The sequence below is a fragment of the Chrysochloris asiatica genome, unplaced genomic scaffold (assembly GCF_000296735.1).
Source record: "Chrysochloris asiatica unplaced genomic scaffold, ChrAsi1.0 scaffold00042, whole genome shotgun sequence".
Lineage (NCBI taxonomy): Eukaryota > Metazoa > Chordata > Mammalia > Afrosoricida > Chrysochloridae > Chrysochloris > Chrysochloris asiatica.
In genome coordinates this window covers 7,930,694-7,949,072 of record NW_006408560.1, presented here as the reverse complement: position 1 = coordinate 7,949,072, position 18,379 = coordinate 7,930,694, and the positions used below count along the sequence as shown (strand labels likewise).

Genomic DNA, 18,379 nt, shown 5'->3' with positions numbered 1-18,379 from the left:
AGAAAAGGGGAGGTGCCATGCCTGTTAGTGGCCACTAGAGGTTCTCAGGGCTGGGCAGGTTATGGGGGCTGTATATGTGATCTCCCACTACCCCCCACCTGGTCAGAGCTAAAATAATAAAATGCTGAGCTCACTGTTCCCCCACCCTTTCCCCCCTGCACTGGACTCCTCCTGCTGCCGGGACTGTGCTTCAGTAGAACAGACAGACTGACCAACGGAAGGGGAGGTGAGAAGGGAGGTGGCCACCAGAACTGGTAGGTGGGGAAAGCAGGGGGCTTATGGGTCAGAGCTTGGTGGGAGATGTGGGGAGAAGAGTGCCACCAATTGGAAGTGGTATAGAGTGTGCTGCTGTCTCTTGTCACTCAGTGTATGTATGTTTCTGCCACTGTCTGTCCTAGCCCGTCTGTATGTCAGTATGTGTCTCACCTTTTGTGTCACTTTCATATTTGACATGGTGTATATGTGCAGCTTGTATTTTTCATATTGGAAGAGACTGAGCAAGTTTAATCCTCCCACTGCTTTTAAAGAAACTATCCCATTTAAAAGCTATTTCTCACCCATTGGACCAGTGTCACCTTCCCATCCAAAGCTAGGGACAAACTAGGGGAACTCAGTCCTTTCTCCTGAGGTCTTAACCACATCCTTCTCCCAACATGGAAGTTCCCCAGACCTGAATGTTTACTTTCCTTAGATTTAGAGTATTAGCAAACATAGACAGTGAACTCTTCGTCTGCTGTATAATAAAAGAAGAAAAGGGAGTAGTATGAAAGAAATGCCCTTTTCCGCCTCCATAATCCTTGCTTTACTTGACTGGTTTAGGGCTATGGGGAAGAGAGGACGAATTTCCCTGAAGCTCTCTGCCCACCTCTTTCCTTTCAGTAGGAACTAGGCATGGGGCCAGTTGTGTTGGCAGGTGCCCCAGCAGCTGTGTGAGGGTGAGAGGCAGCACTGACGGCCGAGGTTATAGGGGAGGGGTGCTGCCAAGGTTTCTCCGTCATACAGTGGGAAGGTAAACCCAGCTTGGATCATCATCCAGTGTGTGGAGGCTGGTGAAGCAGGAAGAAGGAGGTTCTGGGTTTAACTACATACAACCTAACCCCAACTTCCTATCCACAATTAGATTTATAATTTCTTTGTTCTGTCCCACTGGCTGATTCTTGGTGTCCCTATTGCATCCATGTACTTCCATTGTTCAACCATTCTTCCCATGTTCCCCAGGCTCCCGAGCCTGTGTGAGCACCACACAGTAGGGAAGGGTGGGGGCCACCATGTCATCATATCAGAAGGAACTGGAGAAATACAGAGACATAGATGAAGATGAGATCCTAAGGACCTTGAGCCCGGAAGAGCTAGAGCAGCTGGACTGCGAGCTACAGGAAATGGACCCTGAGGTAGGGGTTTCAGTGGCGAGTCCAGATCATCCACAGCGAACCCGGGGCAGTCTCCAGGCATTTGGCAAGGGTGCTGGGCCCTGGGTGGCTGAGACCAGGGTTGTCTGTCTACAGGGCCTGAAGTCCCAAGAAGGCCAGGGGAAAAATGTCTGAAGATATTTTAGGGAGCCCTAGAGGTACCCCAGTCAGAATAGAGGTCTGACTTGCTCCCCAAAACTCATCCCTAAGAACATGCTCCTGCCAGCTGGACTAAGACAACGTGACCAGACAAAGAAGAGCCCAACGGGGCCATTGGACCGAGAGGCCCTTTTGCAATACCTGGAACAGCAGGCACTAGAGGTCAAAGAGCGTGATGACTTGGTGCCCTTCACAGGCGAGAAGAAAGGTATGAGGACCCTGATACCCTTGCTTCCGGGAACCCAAATGGCTGTTTCTTATATGCCCTATCCCTCACCCCCAGCCCCGCCCTATCCAGCCAGCTTCCCTCATCTACCAGCTTCCCAGGGACTCAGGTGCCCTGATGTCTGCATCTAGGCTTACACTCTGGACTTCATCTAAGAGATGTGATTCCTGAGCTTGTGGAGAACTCAGAATTTCTAGTGTCCCCTAGTTACCCAGCATTCCACCTTGCAGAGAAGGAAAGGAAGCTGGAGGTCAGTATCTTGAGAGAAACAGCCTCTACCTGAGCCATCCTTTGTCTCCCCCTCAGGGAAACCCTATATTCAGCCCAAGAGGGAAATCCCAGCAGAGGAGCAAATCACCCTGGAGCCGGAGCTGGAGGAGGCACTGGCCAATGCCACAGATGCTGAGATGTGTGACATTGCAGGTAGGCAGCTATGAGAAGTTGGAGGTGGTGGGAAAAGCAGGGACATCCTAGCCTGGCAGAAGGCTGGTGGGAAAGGCCCTGAAACAGGTTACAGAGGGCAGAGAGAGCCTCAAAGGCAGTGGGTTTTCATTTTTCTTACTTGTTTTTGTATTCATTCATTCGTTTTTCCAATTTAGTTAACACCGCAAGGGCAATTTTACAGGGATTATAAAAGCAAAGAAGAGTTGAGCTATTCTGGCTGAAATCAGGAAAGGATCTGAACAGACTCCCCTCACCCTCTATGGCTCCTTAGGGACATTCCTTTAGCCCTATCTGAAAGTTATTAAAAATCACTGCCTTGGGCAGTTTATGGAAAGGACTCTTGGGGCCTAGGGAGGATGGGAAACCTGTGTGAAGGAGTAGATGAGGTTAGGCTTTAAAAATGCTAACAGCAAATTCAGAATGAGGTTGAAGGGTGCTTGGAACAGATCCCTTCTCATTCCTCATGCCCCATTCTGCTTACCCTCTCCAGCAATTCTGGGCATGTACACACTGATGAGCAACAAGCAATACTATGATGCCATCTGCAGCGGAGAAATCTGCAACACTGAAGGCATTAGCAGTGAGTATGTGTTTGGGAAGTGTGACCCCAAGGTTTTGGGTAGGTAGTCTCAGAGTCTGAGGAAAGGTAGTAAAAGGGTGAAACAGGTGAATCAGGGAGAGGGCATGAGTATAAGAAGAGATTCTGGGGGACATGTTGGGGCTCCCTTCCTGCCCTCACCCACCAGGTGTGGTGCAACCTGACAAGTATAAGCCAGTGCCAGATGAGCCCCCAAATCCCACAAACATCGAGGAAATACTAAAGAGGGTTCGAAGCAATGACAAGGAGCTGGAAGAAGTGAACCTCAATAATATAAAGGTATTGCTGCCCATCCTCCAAACAACAGTGGGCTCACTCTGCTAATACATCTGAGCCCACAACCTTCTATTCTCCTGCCCATAGGACATCCCGATACCCATGTTAACTGAGCTGTGTGAAGCAATGAAGACAAATACCTATATCCGAACCTTCAGTCTGGTGGCCACAAAGAGTGGTGACCCTATTGCCAATGTAAGGCTTGTTGACATGTTCAGCCCTCTCCCCATAGTCAACATGCATCCCTGGCAGGGCTGTTTTATCATGTTCTCCATCAGTTCTATGGGTCACAGCTCTGCAATCCTCATTTTCCCAAAGGGTTACAGCTCTAACACTCCCAACTCCATTGCACACTTAATCCCCCTGCTTCCCTTAAGACCCACCTCCCTTCTGCTCCCCTCTAGCCCCACTTACAGCTCCTCAAGGACTCAAAGAGCTGTGTTTCCCTCTTGCTCCTGTTCTTTCTCTCCTCAGTCATCTGTGAAACTTCTCCCTAATCCTAACCCAAGTCCCTACTACCCAGGCGGTGGCTGACATGTTGCGTGAAAATCGTAGCCTCCAGAGCCTCAACATCGAATCCAACTTCATTAGCAGCACAGGGCTCATGGCTGTGCTGAAGGCAGTTCGGGAAAATGCCACACTTACTGAGCTCCGTGTAGACAACCAGGTCAGCATTCCCTTCCTGTCTTTACAGTCAGCTAACACCCACCCAGCTCCCTTCCTGAGGCAACCGCTGGGCTAGCTACCTGATTTAATCTTGTGTGAATTCTCCTCTATGCCACTGTCTCTATGAGGGCCCAAGTCAACACCTCTCATCACCTACTGTGGTTCTCCATTTGACTCTGTCCATGGTCTGGATGCTGAAGCCCAGAGAGGGTAACTGCTAGCTTCCTGCCTCTCCCTTCTCTAGCGCCAGTGGCCTGGTGATGCAGTAGAGATGGAGATGGCTACTGTGATAGAGCAGTGTCCCTCCATTGTCCGATTTGGCTACCACTTCACACAGCAAGGGCCACGTGCTCGGGCAGCCAATGCCATGACTCGGAATAACGAACTACGTGAGTGATCGCAGACATGGAGTGGTGGGGACCGGGCAAAGAGGTATAGAAGCTGGTGGATTCTCCCCAGTATAGACTTAGCGAGCAACAGCCTCAGTGCTGTGAAAGACACATTCAAGTGAGAAGTTTAAATCCTATGAATGATCAGGAAGTAGACCTGCCCAAGATATATACGAGGGTGCTTCAAAAAGTTTGTAAAAGAACTCCATTATCTCTGAATTCCATTTTTCCATGAGCTTTTTGAAGCCCCCTCATACACCAGTGGAGAGTTGGAAAGGAAGTTAGAGATAACCATTTGGAGGCATGGTATGGTTTATTTTATTTTCTGAATGCGATGTGAACCTGTCAAGTGGCTTAAAAACATTACCTCTTGGAGTCTGTGTAAGGGACTGGAAGAGAAGCATGCTATTGCAGAAGGACAGGACAAAGATGTGTGTTTCCTCTTCCTCCTTTACAGGTCGTCAGCAGAAGAAGGTGTAACTCTGCCTTTCCCTTATACCAACAAGAGCTGGGAGCTTGGATGTTTAAATCCTCATCTATCCCCCTTCCTGTAAATAAAGGCCCTTCTATCTACATTGCAAGCCTCCTTTCTTGGGCTATGGGGTGGGAATCTTGGCATTAACCCCCAGGGGTTATTGCCAGTTCACCAAGGGATTATTTATACCCTGGGGATCAGCAGGCAGGGAGGTTCAGGTTACTAGAAGGAGGTGGAGGAGCTCCCTCCCTGGTGTTCCCCATTACTCTGCCAATGCCTTTGGTCTATTCTACTTTCAAAGGTACCTAGTCTCAGTCCTATTTCCAGATGTGGTCAGCCCCCTCCTACTCCTTCTCCCTCCAGTGCTTACCCACAGCCTTCATGTGAACTGAAGTGGGAAAGTACTTTCAATGGAGGTGGCAAGGAGGCAGACAACATGAAGGGCAAAGACCTCCTCTGACAGACTTTATTAATAGGGCACCAGGCTGAATGCAGCTGACGCTTGGCATGACTTTGGTAGAAGATGGGGGAGGGGTTAGAAGTATGGGGAGCTGTAGACATTGTAGGGAAGAAGTGTTATCCTGAGAGTGGACAGATGTGAAATCTTGAGATGGAGCAACAAACAAGACTCAAGGAAAATTAGGCTGCCGGCGCCTGTGATAGTTTATTTGGAAACTGGGGAAAAAGGATGTCAGTACAGGAGAATGTCGGGAGGTTCCTCCTCATCAGAATCAAATTCAACATTCTCATCTTTCACCCACCGACCTTGTCCATCTGGGATCCATCCAGAACTAGAAATATTAGAGAAAAGAAAATTGGTCAGAATGAGGACAGGAGGTTTATTAAGAAGTTGTTAAAGTGATGTCGAGTCAGTTCCGACTCACAGTGACCCTGTGTAGGGTTTCCAAGGAGCAGTTGGTGTGCTTGAACCACCAACCTTGCAGTTCAAACTGACCTAGCAGTCCAGGGCATTAACCCACAGTGCCATACCAGTGAGGATTAAAAAACAACAACAATGGAGTAGGTCTGAAAAAAGGAAGATCAGAGGAAAAAGAATCTGAGGAAAGTGATTTGGTACCCTTACCTTCGAAGGGTGAGGTAATGATCCACAGCTCGTCGTCTTGTGGGGCTCATAGGTGCAGGGGTTGAGACAGTTGCCGACTTCTTGGCCTGTGGACCAGCTTCCAGCTCAGATTCCTTGCTGATCTCCTCATTTTGGAGTTCCACTCCTGGGGATGGTAAAGGGGAAAGGGAGACAGAGGGACCAGGAACTTCTGATCTGGGTAGAGAAGGAGTGAAGTCTGTAAAAGCAGTTAAGGAAAGGGCCAAGTCTCTCTCCTGTGATTCCCAATCCCTTCAAAAAATGTTTCCTAAATTGTGTTCCTTGAGCTCTTGATTAGGATTTTGAAATCAAATGAATTTGGAAAAGACTAGGGGGTAGACAAAACATTTTACTTGTTTTTTCTCCAAGACTTTCTTCAGCTCTTTAAATATGGTAATATTAGTATTCTTCAACCAGAATTATAAAGCACCATTTCTCAAACGTCCTTTGACATCACAAAATTCTCTTCTTAATGGAATACCAATTAGCATCTTTAGAACACCAGTATTCCTCAGAATATGATTTGGAAACCAATAATTTTACCGACATCTACCTCTCTGTCCCTTCCGACTGAGTCCCACACCAGTAGTTCTTTTCCACCCATTGTCTCCATCTTTTATTTCCCTGTTGTTGTTGTTATTAAGTGCCACTGAGTCGGTTCCGACCCATAGCGACCCTGTACAGGGTTTCTGAGGCTGTAAATCTTTACGGGAGCAGAAAGCATCATCTTTCTCCCGCGGAGCAGCTGGTAGTCTCGAACTGCTGACCTTGTGGTTCGCAGCCTGATTCGTAACCACTATGCTACCAGAGCTCCTTTTTTATTTCCCTAGCCAATATGAAATACCTTTCAGCAGTAATTCCCCTATTCTTAATTCCTTCTAATACAACAATATCCCATGGGGAAATTATAGTCTTCTCAACAAATGGTGACTGGACAAAGGGATAATCTACATTCCAAAGAATCCCATCTATAAAAATGAACTTAAAATGGATCATAGGCATATGTCTAAGAGTTAATACAGTAATGATATCCGTTCCCTATTTTCCATCCTTAAAAAACCGTATTTGTCTTTCTCATTTTACAGACCTGTACTTCCGCCGGCAGCAACTGTTATAGTGGGGAGCTCTGTGCAGAGCGCTTTGAGTGATCAGTCGAGTCTGGGCCAGCAGAGGAGCCTGGTACAGAGTTTGGAGGGAAAGTTATGAGTCTTCAGAGCTATAGAAGCCCAAGTCTTTCAAACCTGGAGTGTGCAGCCAGGTCTTGTCTGGGACACATCTCCCCTTCTCTATTACCTCAGTGTTAGTCTCTTCCCTTCTCATTTCATTCTGTTGTCTTGGATTCATTTCCATTCCCTTTCCCTGCTGCTTTTTGCCATAAAAACGCTGCAAGCCTGAGAAGTAAAGGGGAAAGGACTTAAAAGGAAAGCACCAAGAGTGGTCTGCAGCAGTTCTGCGGTTTACACTCTGACCCATCTTCCTCTAAACTTACTGGACAGATGTTTCTTCCCTGCACGGTGAGCAGTCAGCATGGCCAGGGTGTCCAGAACAGGCCGGTGAGGGCAGATGGCACAAGCATAGCTGAGGAGGGAGATAGAAGTTAATTGGTCCAGAGGTAGGGATGGGAGGACTGCTGTAGGTTCCATCCTGTCTTAATAGTTTCTTCCAAAGTCCAATTCTCAGGTTTGCTAACCTCCACCACTCACATCCCGGACAGTTGCAGTTCCTCACTCCCTGCCAAAGAATTCTAGATGTTCCAGAACTCCTCCTTAATAACAAAAGCTTACTGAGCCTCCAATCGCAGAACCCTTAGGCTTGAGCCACTACTCGCTCGTTCTCACCGTCCATCCCGTAGCATTAGCGCCTCATCCTCCGGTATGTAACTGGCCAGCAAGTCCCCGACTCTTCGTTTCTGAATGGGGTACGCGGAGAAGTCCGGGAGATTATCGGAACAGGAAGAAAGATGGAAAGGAAATGATAGGGACGAGGAGTCAAAGAATGAAGACTATCGCCTTGTCACTGTTGACCAGCGGTCACAGGGCAAAAAAGAGGTCACCACCCAACTCTAGTAGCCTGGCTCCCACTCGTCCCCCACTCCCTGGTGCTGTTGCCAGTGCAAGGAAACAAAGCTCCTTAGTAGTTTTCAGAGGGCGGCTGAAGCTGCTCCACACCCTCTCCTTTTGCACTTACTTTGAGTACATTGAGTTGACTCCAATCGTCTCCTTCCCTCTTGAAAGACATCGCGACTGTAAATGATAAACTCGCTCGCAGCGCGTTAGTCACTCCTTTCAGGCCACCGTAGCCAGAGAGGGAAGTTTCCTCTTCCTCCTCCGATATTTTTCCTGTTGGCTTCCGTACTTCCGCGAACGCGCTTCCCCGCATGCACTGCGCGATTCCGAAAGCACGCCTCTCCTCCAAAGTAGACTGCATTTCCTATGGTGCCCTGCGACCCCGCATGCGCAAAGCCTTTTGGGAAATGAAGTCTTTTCTCAAAGAACTTGTCTCCCAGCTGGAAACAGGCCTTCCCATCGTGGCAGATTCGAGACATTTGGAGAGCCAAGAGCTTAGATGTGGAGCTAATGCTTGAGCCCGAATTTAAGATCAATCTGATGTGGAGCCCGACCTTAAGGATCTCTGAGTGGGTTGTTGTTGTTACGTGCTGTAGAGTCGATCCCGACTCAGCGATCCTGTGTAAGGTTTCCGAGGCGTGAACGACAAACTTGCCATCTTCACACGCTTTGTCTACGGAGCCAGCACATCTGGCGTGGGCCGGACTTTATCTTGACCCTAGAGGACCAACCCCAGAGCGGGGTGGAGCCGGGGTGAGTGGGGAGGGGGCGCAGAGGACTAGCTGCCCACTGGAGAGCTGACTAAGGAAACGGTGTTATGGGGGGGAGGGTACATAAAGTTCAAAGGTCAGAGGTCAGTGTAGCGAATTGTTGCGTGTGTGGAGGTTCCAGAGGGAGACTCTAGTAGAAATTGAATACCCAGGTGCCGGGTTTATGGTATAGGGGCTTGGAAGAAGAAAAAGCAAGCGCTGATAGCATCTGCCTATAATATCCTAGCTCCCTAGGGAAGGGTGGAGAGGAGTGCCTGGGGCCCGTAGAGGTTCGGAGAGTGGAGGTGAGCTGAGGGCGGAGAACGAAGAGGGAAGATTTTGGAGAGAAGGGGAAGGAACATTCCTGGGTATCCATTCCCAGACCCCGCCTCGTCACTTACCCAGTTCTCCGTCAGTCGCTACCCCAGCTGTCAGCAGGGTGAAGAGATGGCTTCTCCCTCTAGACAGCCCCCTCTCGGGGGTTCAGGACTGCTTCAAGGGAGCCGAGCTCGTTCTTATGGAAGCCTGGTACAATCTGCGTGCTCCCCAGTGAGGGAAAGACGCCTGGAGCATCAGTTGGAACCTGGAGACACTCTGGCCGGACTAGCACTCAAATATGGGGTGACGGTGAGTCTTCCAGGACTAGGTGCTGACAACTAATTAGGAGAGAATATCCCGAAATCAGTGACTCTTCTAGGTAAATTCCCCCGATTTTTTCCTAATCGGGACTGTCTCTGTTCTGCCTTTATCTTTTTGTTTTCCCTTATCATTGTTGCTCTCTGTCTGGTTAGGACAGATCCTGTCCTACCACCCTAATGGGGAGGAGCAACTCCTACTTATTGAAGTACTATGCTTCGTGCTTTACGTACGCCCTTCCATTTGATCCTCACATCCCTGTCAAGTATACAAATTATTTTTCCCTTTTTGTGGATAAAGAAACTGACACTTGGATTGATCAGTTAACCAGTTTTACCCAAATCAAATAGCTAAGTGTGTCTGAGCTGGAATTCAAACTGGTGGGTCAGACTCTAAAGCCAGTAATCTTATTAACTATTTAGAAACTTAATAATTGAGAGTGATTACACATTTACAGCAAATATTGGAGAGCTGGCTTTTAGTTCTGTGGAATGCCTGTTTCTTCTTGTACTTTTTCTCTTCTCAGTGCTCTCTCTGCCTCCTTCTTCCCAGTAAGATGGCTTTTCTTGGTAAGGAACAGGTACTGTTTACACCAACTAAGTGTAAGCTGTATTTTTTTAGGTGTAAAAAATATATTGCATTAGAGTTGGCAGTTTTCCATATCCAGTTCAATCTCATCCAAGCAAATGTTGATTCTTGCCACTATTTGTGTGCTTGCTGTATTTAAAAGACTGTGGTGGCTATCTTGGCGATAGAAACAAATAGAGTGTGGCTGCTGCCTTCATGTAATTTGACAGTCTAGTGATAAATTGCCTGGGACAAAAATATTGATAGTAGGTGACAGAATGTGGTGAATTTGTAGAGGTGCTAATAACGGATGGGAAATTAGAAAAGGAGAGTAATTTCTACTTGGAAGAGGGTAGAGGCAAACATTGGTGCAGGTTTTGAGGGAGCCATCACTATAGTCCTTAGAAGACTTAGAAATGTTTTCCTCTATGCTTCTCTCTATGGTTTGTATAGTATTATTGTTTATGTAGGTTTTTGTCTTCCCAATAGTTTATATTCTCCTTAAAGGAGTGTTTGTATAGCTCAGTGGTTAAGCGCTCAGCTGCTAACCTAAATGCTGGTAATTTGAAAATACCAGGGGCACCGAGCTCTGGTAGTGTAGTGGTTATGAATCGGGCTAACTCAGGGTCAACAGTTCAAAACTACCAGCTGTTCCACAGGAGAAAGATGAGGCTTTGATCTGTTCCTATTAAGACTGCAACCTAGGAAACCTAGATCCAGTGGGTGTGGAGGAAGGTAGAATCTCCACTGAGTAGTATCCAGTCTGTCTAGGCGGGGTTGATGAAATGAAATGCGGATAGGTCTCTTGTGATACAATAGTGAATAATTGTTATCAGGACGGATTGTGAGGGTTTGAAATGTAAAGGTAGACGTTTTGTAGCAAGGAGGGGAGTGATTAACTTTTCAGTCTAGGAGCGGAGGTCCCTGGAGCCATCAAGGGAGAAGAGTAGAGAGCGGGACCCTACCCAGAGAAGCAGTGATGCCAGAGATGGAGACAGAGAGGATGACGTGGAGAGATGGAGCAGTTGGGGACTTTAGATCCAGAGAGGGGCTATGTGCTGGTGACCAGGGGACAGGCTTGTAGTGTATACCCTTTGGTTGGTTGATGAAGCATATACAATAGGATGAATGTAAAACTAATGTTCTTCCATGTAAACTATCACATAATTCACAATAAACCATTTTTAAAAATCCTATATAAGCCAAAAAAAAAAAAAGACTGCAGCCTAGGAAACCCTGATGGAGCAGTTCTCCTCTGTCCTCTAGGGTCCCTTTGCAACTCCATGGCACACAACAACAGTAGCAATATACTTGTCTTAAGTGTAGAAACTTACTTCTTTTCTATTTTACATCCCTAAAGTCTGGTATTGTCCTTAGCACACAGAAACTTAATAGATATTTTAAATGAGTGAATGAGTATGGCTAAGATTTCCAGGCATAAGAGATTGGGAATACAGGAATGAGAACATTTCAAGCAGAAGGAATAGCATACGCAAAGGAAATGGGTATGAAAGTACAGGGCAACCTTACTAACAAGGAAACTGGCTACCAGTGAATTAACAAGTACTGAGACTTCTTTCTTTTTTTCCCTTTCTCTGTACCCTTCCTAAGACAGAGCAGCTGTGTAGCTAATCAAAAAAGGCCTAGATTCTAGTGCCCATTCTGCTGCTTACTGGCTGAGTGACTTTGTTTAAGTCACTTCACTTCTTGGAACTTCAATTTCCTCACTATTAGTAAAATAAGGACAATATATTAAATAATGATAATTACCTAAGTTATCTACTTACCATTTAAGGGAGACTTGCTACATGGAAAACTCTATACATGTATGTGTGTATATATGTGTGTGTGTATATATAGAGAAGGTAAGTCAAAAAGTATTGCTACCTGGGTTCCAGTTCATATATGCACAGGTTTATTCCAAATAGAACATGTTTAAACATGTCTCTGTGATCAGTGGATAGCTGCAGACAGGTTCTCTCAGTATTTTATTTGTCTTAGTCTTGTTAGGGAGCCCTCAATAAAAAGGTCCAATAAAAACAGGGGTTTCCAAGGGGATCTGCTGGCCACTTTAGTTCAAAGCATATATTCTTAGCATATCAGCTCACAAAGTTAAAAGTTTTTTTGGGATTCCAAAGGAGTCATCTTGATAGGTTTTCTCAAATGACACAGGACTATTATAGGAGTTTATTATGAAGATGTTTTAAGAAAATGGAAAACTGCATTGTTGAGAAAAGGTCCTGGAAAGTTGTGCCAAGTAATATTTTTTCCATCACAACAATGCATCTGCTCATTCTTCAAGCGTAGTAAGAGCTATCCTAGGAGAATTTTGTTGGGAGACCTTACTCCATCCATCCTACAGAGCTGATCTTGCTTCCTAAGACTTTTTGTTCTCTAAACACAAAGAACAATGAAAAAGAACCCTATTTCAGTCCTTGGAGGATGCGTAAATCAAAGAACATAGAATTATTTTTGGGATGGGTTATTGTTGTTAAGTGTTGTTGAGTTGGTTCTAACTCATAGTGACCCTGTATAGGGTTTCTGAGGGGTGGCTAGTGGGTTTGAACAACCTTGTGGTTATCAGTTCAGTGTTTATCCTATAGCACCACACCAGAACTTCTGGAGAAGTGTTAGAGAGGCAGAAATTCCTCTTCAAAAAATGCATAGATGGAGGATATGTTGAGAACTAATAGCTTCACATTTTGAAATTTTTGTTTAATAAATGCTGCTTTGATTTTGTAGCAATGCATTTTGACTCACCCTTTTATTAATATCCATAAGATTCTGTGACATAGGTGTAACAATTCCCGTTTAAAGATGAGGAAACTGAAGTCTAGGGAGAAAACTTTACATAGATCATTCAATTAGTATAATTGGTAAAGCTAGGACTCATGGAAGCAGCAATCAAGAAATCAAGACATACTGCATTAGGCAAATCTGCTTCAAAAAAACCTTTATAAAGTGTTAAGGAGCAAAGATGTCAGTTTGAGGGCTAAGTTGTACCTGACCCAAGCCCTGGTATTTTCAGTCACCTCATGTGCTTGTGAAAGTTGGACAATGAATGAATAAAGAAGACTGTAGAAGAATTGATACATTTGAATTATGGTGTTGACGAAGAATATTGAAAGTACAATGAACTGCCTGAAGAACAAACAAATCTGTCTTAGAAGAAGTACAATCAGAATGCTCTTTAAAAGTGAGGATGGTGAAACTTCATCTCTTTGAACATATTCTTAGGACGGACATCATGGAGTCCCTGGAGAAGGACATCACGTGGAGGTCAGGGAAAAAGAGGAAGACCTCCAATGGGATGGATACCACAGTGACTGTATAACAGGGCTCATCTGTAACAATTGTGAGGATGGCCTAGGATCGGCCGTGCTTTGTTCTGTTCTGCATAAGGTCAATATGAGTCAGAACTGACTCAAGACAGCACCTAACAACAAGAAGAATTCAGACCAGCTTGTCTCATTCTATAGCCCTCATTTTTAATCGCTTTATTATATTTAAACGGAAGGTTCCTGGTATGGTGGTGTAGGATAAGCACTGGAATGTTAACTGCACTAGTTAACAACATACTGACTGATAGAACAGTGGGTAAGCAGATCAACTACTAACCAAAAGGTGGGGACTGGAACCTAACCAGCCACATTGCAGGAGAAAGATGTGGGAGTCTACTTCCATAAAGATCGGTGGTGGTGATGAGTGCCATTGAGTCTGTTCCAACCCATAGCAGCCCTGTATAGGGGTCCCAGGAATGGCTGGTGAGCTTGAACCGCCTACCTTGTGGTTCAAACCAACTTTGCAGTCCAGCACATTAGCCACAGTGCCACACCAGGATTTTTGGAAACCCTTAGGGTAGTTCTACTCTGTCCTGTTAGGGTCACTGTGAGTCAGCACTGACTCCTTGTCAACAGGCTTGATTTTGTTTTTATTTGTTATACTAACTAGAATTAAAGGCCCTTTCTAGCTCTTAAAAGATTGTAGCTCTGTGGCCCAGAGTCCCTCTGGGCTTTGACCCTGGATTGTTGTTGATAAGTGCCATCCAGTCAGTTTGACTCATAGCGACCCTATATAGGATTTCCAAGGAGCAGCTGGTGAGTTTGAACCACTGGCCTTGCAGTTCAAATCAACCTTGCCGTCCAGTGCATTATCCCACAGCGCCACACCAGGATATATCCTTTTTAAAAGGAGGATGATGTCCCATTATATGGTGCTTCTTAGATATAATAAAGGAAATAGAAACTTCACAGATTATAATATCTTGAAGCTGGAAGGGACAGAGAATATTATCTAGACAAAATAAAATTAATAACGTAGAAGCACTTGGCAAAGTAAAAATGCTAAAGTACAAGCCAATCGTACTTCTTTTTATTGTTCAGATTAATCTGATTTTATTTTTAACCATACAATAACAATATAAGGAGCCCTGGTGTGGTGCTGTAGGCTAATGCGTCAGATTGCAAAGTCGTTTGAATTGAAAGGTCGGTCGTTTAAGCTCACCAGCTGCTCCTTGGAAACCCTATACAGGGTCTCTATGAGTCGGAATCGACTCCACGGAACTTAACAACAACAACAATAACATTCTAAAATTTTATTCGTCAACTATTATTATGATAGGAGCTCTGGTAGCATAGTGGTTATGAATCTATGAATCGGGCTGCTAACCTCAGCAGTTCAAAACAAACAGCTGTTCCGTGAGAGAAAGATGAGGCTTTCTGCTCCCATAAAGATTTATAGCCTCAAAAACACTGTACAGGGTCTCTATGAGCCAGAACCGACTGCACAGCACATAACTACCACACCATTATTATGATGTTTCTGCCCCAGGGTAGAAGCTACTTTGATATTTTACAAATGTGGCTTTTCAAGCTGATTATGGGTTTCCAGAACTGACAATTTCTGCAGTCCTGGTGTGACGTTGTGGATTAATGTGCTGGATTGCAAAGTCAGTTTGAATTGCAAGGTAGGTAGTTCAAGCTCACCAGCTGCTCCTCGTAAACCCTATACAGGGTCTCTATGGATGGCACTTAGCAACAACAACTATATTTGTGGTGACACACTGTAGGATAAGCATTGGACTGCATGGTCGGTTTGAATCGCAAGGTGATGGTTCAAACCTACCAGCCATTCCTCAGAAATCCTATGCAGGGTCACTATGAGTCGGAACTGACTTGATGGCACTTCACAATAACAAATTTACTAGTTTATAAAAGTCATGAATGAACCTCATTCATATGAAACATTGTGAGGTGCTGAATGATGTCTTGGGGATATAAAACAGCATATTCCCATCTCATCCCCCTAAAGGACTTACTGGGTGGTGAGAAAGACAAGCAGGAAGTAACGGTATCATAGAGTAGGTAATATTTTGTCAACATTTACAGTATGCCCCTGATAAGGTACCATAAAGGGAGTGATATCGATGAGTACAAGTTTTCCCAGCAGAGAAGGGCTTAGTGGAGAGAGATTTCAGGCAGAAGGAATAGCATGGATACCACATAAATGTGTGAAAGAGCATAGAGTGTTGATAGAAAGGGCAAAATGTATAAGTGACAGGAAAGAGATGAAAGTAGACATTTTCTAGCTGAGTTAGATTGGGAAAGTCCTTGGATGCTAATTTGGATTTTATCTTTTAGGGAATGGGGGAAGCAAGCGCCATAGGAGGTTATAAACAAGCAGATTGATTGATTGATTGATTTTGAAAGATAAATGTCAGCAGAATAGAGGATAGGTAGAAAAGGGGAGAGAAAGACCAGTTAAAACCTGAATAATCCAGATGAAAACTATTAAGTGTTTGTTCTAAAGTACTATGGGCAGTCTGATTTTGTAACAATTCACAGCCTTGGAAACACTATGGGGCAGTTCTACTCTGTCCCATTGAGCCACCCGGAATCAAAATCAACTCAGTGGCAGTGGGTTTGGTTTTGGGGTTTCTAAAACAATAGCAGTAGAGATAAAGATGAGACCATATGTAAGGTTTTTGAAGCACTTTTGTTGACCAAGAAGCCACAGTGGTGCCATGGATTAAGCGTTGGTGTTTGCTAACCAAAAGGTTGGTTGTTGGAACACTCCTGCTGCTCTGGGGGAGAAAGAGGAGGTAGTGTGCTGCTGTGAAGATTCACAGCCTCAGAAACCCCACGGAGCAGTTCTGTTTTGTGCTGTCTGGTTGCTGTGAGTCAGAATCCACTCAGAGGCCTTGGGTTTGGCTTTTGGGGTTTTGTTAACCAGTTGGATATGAATGGTGGAAGGAGTTAAAAATTATAATATTTCATCAGTGAAATTACTAATAGTATACTGGGGAAAGCAGTCCAAAAAGGGACATAAGGGTCCAGGATTCTATTTCTAGCCCTACCATTAATTTTCTAAATAAACTTAGGCTCTGAGAGTCTCAGTTTCTTCATCTTTTCCAGCAATTCTCAAGTGAGGTCTGGGGATCCTGAGAGGTCATTGAGACTTTTGTAGTGGTTCACAGGGTCAAAATTTTCATCATAGTAATAAGAAGAAGTCATTTTTATTTGTCTTCATTCTCATTCTCTCATGACTGCATATTAGAGTTTTCCACAGACTGCATGACACATGATCCTATACCAGATTGACTGAGATGCAGATAGAAGAATCTAATTGTCTTCTATTAAGTCAGCCATTAAAGCAATTTGCAAAAATGTAAAACAGTACCTGCCTTCTCATTTTTTTGTTCTTGTTTTGAAACATATACATATTTTTCATTTAAATATTAATTTCAATATGTAAAAGGGTTGCTATTTTAAAATCAATAATCATACATGTTTTTAAATTTTCTCAGTTTTAACTTATAATGCATTCAATATTGACAACTATTACTCACGTAAACAAAAGGTCTTTGAGTTCCTCAATAGTTTTAAAAAATGTAAAAGGGCCCCTGAGATCAAATAGTGTAAAAACCACTGATCTATAAAACAGGAAAGTATCAGCCCTTTATACTTTGGCTTGGTTGTTATAGGGTCAGATAAGACTTTGTACAATCACTTTTTTTAAAGCATGAAATACTATTAAGTGTAATATTAATCATTCTATTATTAATTTTGGTGAATTTTCTTTTAAGATGGAACAGATTAAGCGTGCAAACCGCCTTTATACTAATGATTCCATCTTCCTGAAGAAAACCCTCTACATCCCCATCCTGACAGAGCCCAGAGACCTTTTCAATGGTTTGGATTCTGAAGAAGAAAAAGAGGAGGAGGAAGAGGTACCACCAAGCAAGGATAAAGCTCGGCCACATTCAGCTGACAGGAAAAAGCAAGAGGCAGGTTCAAGACGTGCCAATGGTGAAGTCCTCTCCACACCTGGCCAGAACCCCTCCACACCCACTCATGATCTCTCAGCCTCGGACTTCCTTAAAAAACTTGATTCACAGATCAGCCTGTCAAAGAAAGCTGCTGCCCAGAAGCTGAAAAAAGGGGAAAGCAAGTAAGTCTTGAATGGTTCCATATGAACCCCTTTATGAATTCATTCTTCCAGACAGACCTAAACCACACACACAAGAAGCAAAGTAACACCTTTTCCTCAGGTGACCCCAAGACAATGAGCAGAGCCAATGGCTGCTTGAATAGATAGAAGCAGTGGGAAACTGTGTTCTGTATTCCCATTGGAACAAAACCGAACTGCTCTGATGATCCATGCCGTAGCATTAGGATTAGGATTTATCCAGAGGGTATTGTGATGCCATCTTAGAATAGCCAGCACATGTGTCAGGGAGATGGTTAACTTGCAGTGTACCTCTCCATTTGATTTATCCTCAGGTTCTTCTCTTGATCTGTCACTCTTTCCCCTTCTCCTCACCTACAGGGTGCCTGGGGAGGATGCAGGTCCTCACCTGAGCTCCCCTCGGATGCAGCAACGAGCAGTCCTAGGTCCTGTGCCGTTGACCCGGACCTCACGGACCCAGACGCTACGGGACCAAGAGGATGAAATCTTCAAACTCTGATGTTCCCAGAACTGATTGAGAGAAGCAAGATGTTGAAGGAACAACTTGAGGGGGAGAGGAGCCTGAGGTGAGGCTCCAGAACATGGCTTCCCAGCCTACCTGCCTCCACTCCTGCTATCTTCCCCTGTGTTGTCCACCAGGGGTCTCTCGGCCTAGGAAAGTTTTATTGCAAGAGTAGGCGATGAATAGTAGACCTCAGTTTTTGGACTGAATCTACAATTGTCCTTTAGATTCAAAAGGCTGTTTTTCATGCCTGATGCCATTTCCAGCCCTCTACCATTCCTTGGCCTTAGAGCAGGGAATCCCCAACCCTCCAATTTCTTCCTGTCCCCAACTATGTATTTATTTGGTGCTATAATGAAGTAATATTTATTTGCTGTATCCCTTCCTACTTTTAGCTGAAAAATAAGGTATCTATAGTCTCTGGCAAAAGGAGCTCTGGTAGCGTAGTGGTTACGAATCAGGCTGGTAACCTCAAGGTCAGTAGTTCGAAACTACCAGCTGCTTTGTGGGAGAAAGACAAGGCTTTCTGCTCCCGTGAAGATTTACAGCCTCGGAAACCCTGTACAGGGTCGCTATGAGTCATAACAACAATAGTCCCTGGCAAAGGGGAACCCAGGAATCGGGAGCGAGTGACTGCTTGTTCCCAGC

The 18,379-nt window shown here is 44.8% G+C and overlaps 3 protein-coding genes across 5 annotated transcripts; 2 read left to right on the top strand and 1 right to left on the bottom strand.

Moving 5' to 3' along the window:
* The first annotated feature begins 104 nt into the window (after positions 1-104).
* TMOD4 (tropomodulin 4 (muscle)) lies at positions 105-4,738 on the top strand. Of its 2 annotated transcripts, XM_006861400.1 has the most exons (10): positions 105-254; positions 1,228-1,391; positions 1,620-1,776; positions 2,101-2,217; positions 2,729-2,818; positions 2,985-3,115; positions 3,200-3,307; positions 3,636-3,779; positions 4,023-4,167; positions 4,625-4,738. In XM_006861400.1, the coding sequence occupies exons 2-10, from the start codon at positions 1,269-1,271 to the stop codon at positions 4,645-4,647; spliced, it is 1,038 nt and encodes a 345-aa protein (XP_006861462.1). In that variant the 5' UTR covers positions 105-254; positions 1,228-1,268; the 3' UTR covers positions 4,648-4,738. The 2 variants fall into 2 exon arrangements, with proteins under 2 accessions (XP_006861462.1, XP_006861463.1); XM_006861401.1 differs by lacking the exons at positions 2,101-2,217; positions 2,729-2,818 and having other exon boundaries at positions 196-254.
* A 595-nt stretch (positions 4,739-5,333) lies between these two features.
* On the bottom strand, positions 5,334-7,982 carry SCNM1 (sodium channel modifier 1). The gene is made up of 7 exons (XM_006861705.1): positions 7,932-7,982; positions 7,583-7,653; positions 7,234-7,322; positions 7,038-7,135; positions 6,832-6,920; positions 5,727-5,921; positions 5,334-5,433 (listed from the first exon to the last, which is right to left on the bottom strand). Exons 1-7 carry the CDS (start codon positions 7,980-7,982, stop codon positions 5,334-5,336), a joined length of 693 nt encoding a protein of 230 aa, XP_006861767.1.
* Positions 7,983-8,350: 368 nt separating this feature from the next.
* LYSMD1 (LysM, putative peptidoglycan-binding, domain containing 1) lies at positions 8,351-17,728 on the top strand. Of its 2 annotated transcripts, none has more exons than XM_006861403.1 (3): positions 8,351-8,386; positions 16,847-17,211; positions 17,590-17,728. In XM_006861403.1, the coding sequence occupies exons 1-3, from the start codon at positions 8,351-8,353 to the stop codon at positions 17,726-17,728; spliced, it is 540 nt and encodes a 179-aa protein (XP_006861465.1). The 2 variants fall into 2 exon arrangements, with proteins under 2 accessions (XP_006861465.1, XP_006861464.1); XM_006861402.1 differs by lacking the exon at positions 8,351-8,386 and adding an exon at positions 9,007-9,186.
* Positions 17,729-18,379: the final 651 nt, after the last annotated feature.

What these genes read in the sequence shown, in the direction of transcription:
- TMOD4 (XM_006861400.1), top strand. Translation starts at nt 1,269, where the DNA reads ATGTCATCATATCAGAAGGAACTGGAGAAATACAGAGACATAGATGAA. An exon ending in TACAGGAAATGGACCCTGAG is followed by an intron (nt 1,392 to 1,619) that starts GTAGGGGTTTCA and finishes CTCATCCCTAAG; the next exon opens with AACATGCTCCTGCCAGCTGG. An exon ending in AGCTCCGTGTAGACAACCAG is followed by an intron (nt 3,780 to 4,022) that starts GTCAGCATTCCC and finishes TCCCTTCTCTAG; the next exon opens with CGCCAGTGGCCTGGTGATGC.
- SCNM1 (XM_006861705.1), bottom strand. Translation starts at nt 7,982, where the DNA reads ATGTCTTTCAAGAGGGAAGGAGACGATTGGAGTCAACTCAATGTACTC. An exon ending in GGGAAGAGACTAACACTGAG is followed by an intron (nt 6,921 to 7,037) that starts GTAATAGAGAAG and finishes ACTCTGTACCAG; the next exon opens with GCTCCTCTGCTGGCCCAGAC. An exon ending in TGCTGCCGGCGGAAGTACAG is followed by an intron (nt 5,922 to 6,831) that starts GTCTGTAAAATG and finishes TTCTCTACCCAG; the next exon opens with ATCAGAAGTTCCTGGTCCCT.
- LYSMD1 (XM_006861402.1), top strand. Translation starts at nt 9,007, where the DNA reads ATGGCTTCTCCCTCTAGACAGCCCCCTCTCGGGGGTTCAGGACTGCTT. An exon ending in CACTCAAATATGGGGTGACG is followed by an intron (nt 9,187 to 16,846) that starts GTGAGTCTTCCA and finishes TTTTCTTTTAAG; the next exon opens with ATGGAACAGATTAAGCGTGC. An exon ending in CTGAAAAAAGGGGAAAGCAA is followed by an intron (nt 17,212 to 17,589) that starts GTAAGTCTTGAA and finishes CCTCACCTACAG; the next exon opens with GGTGCCTGGGGAGGATGCAG.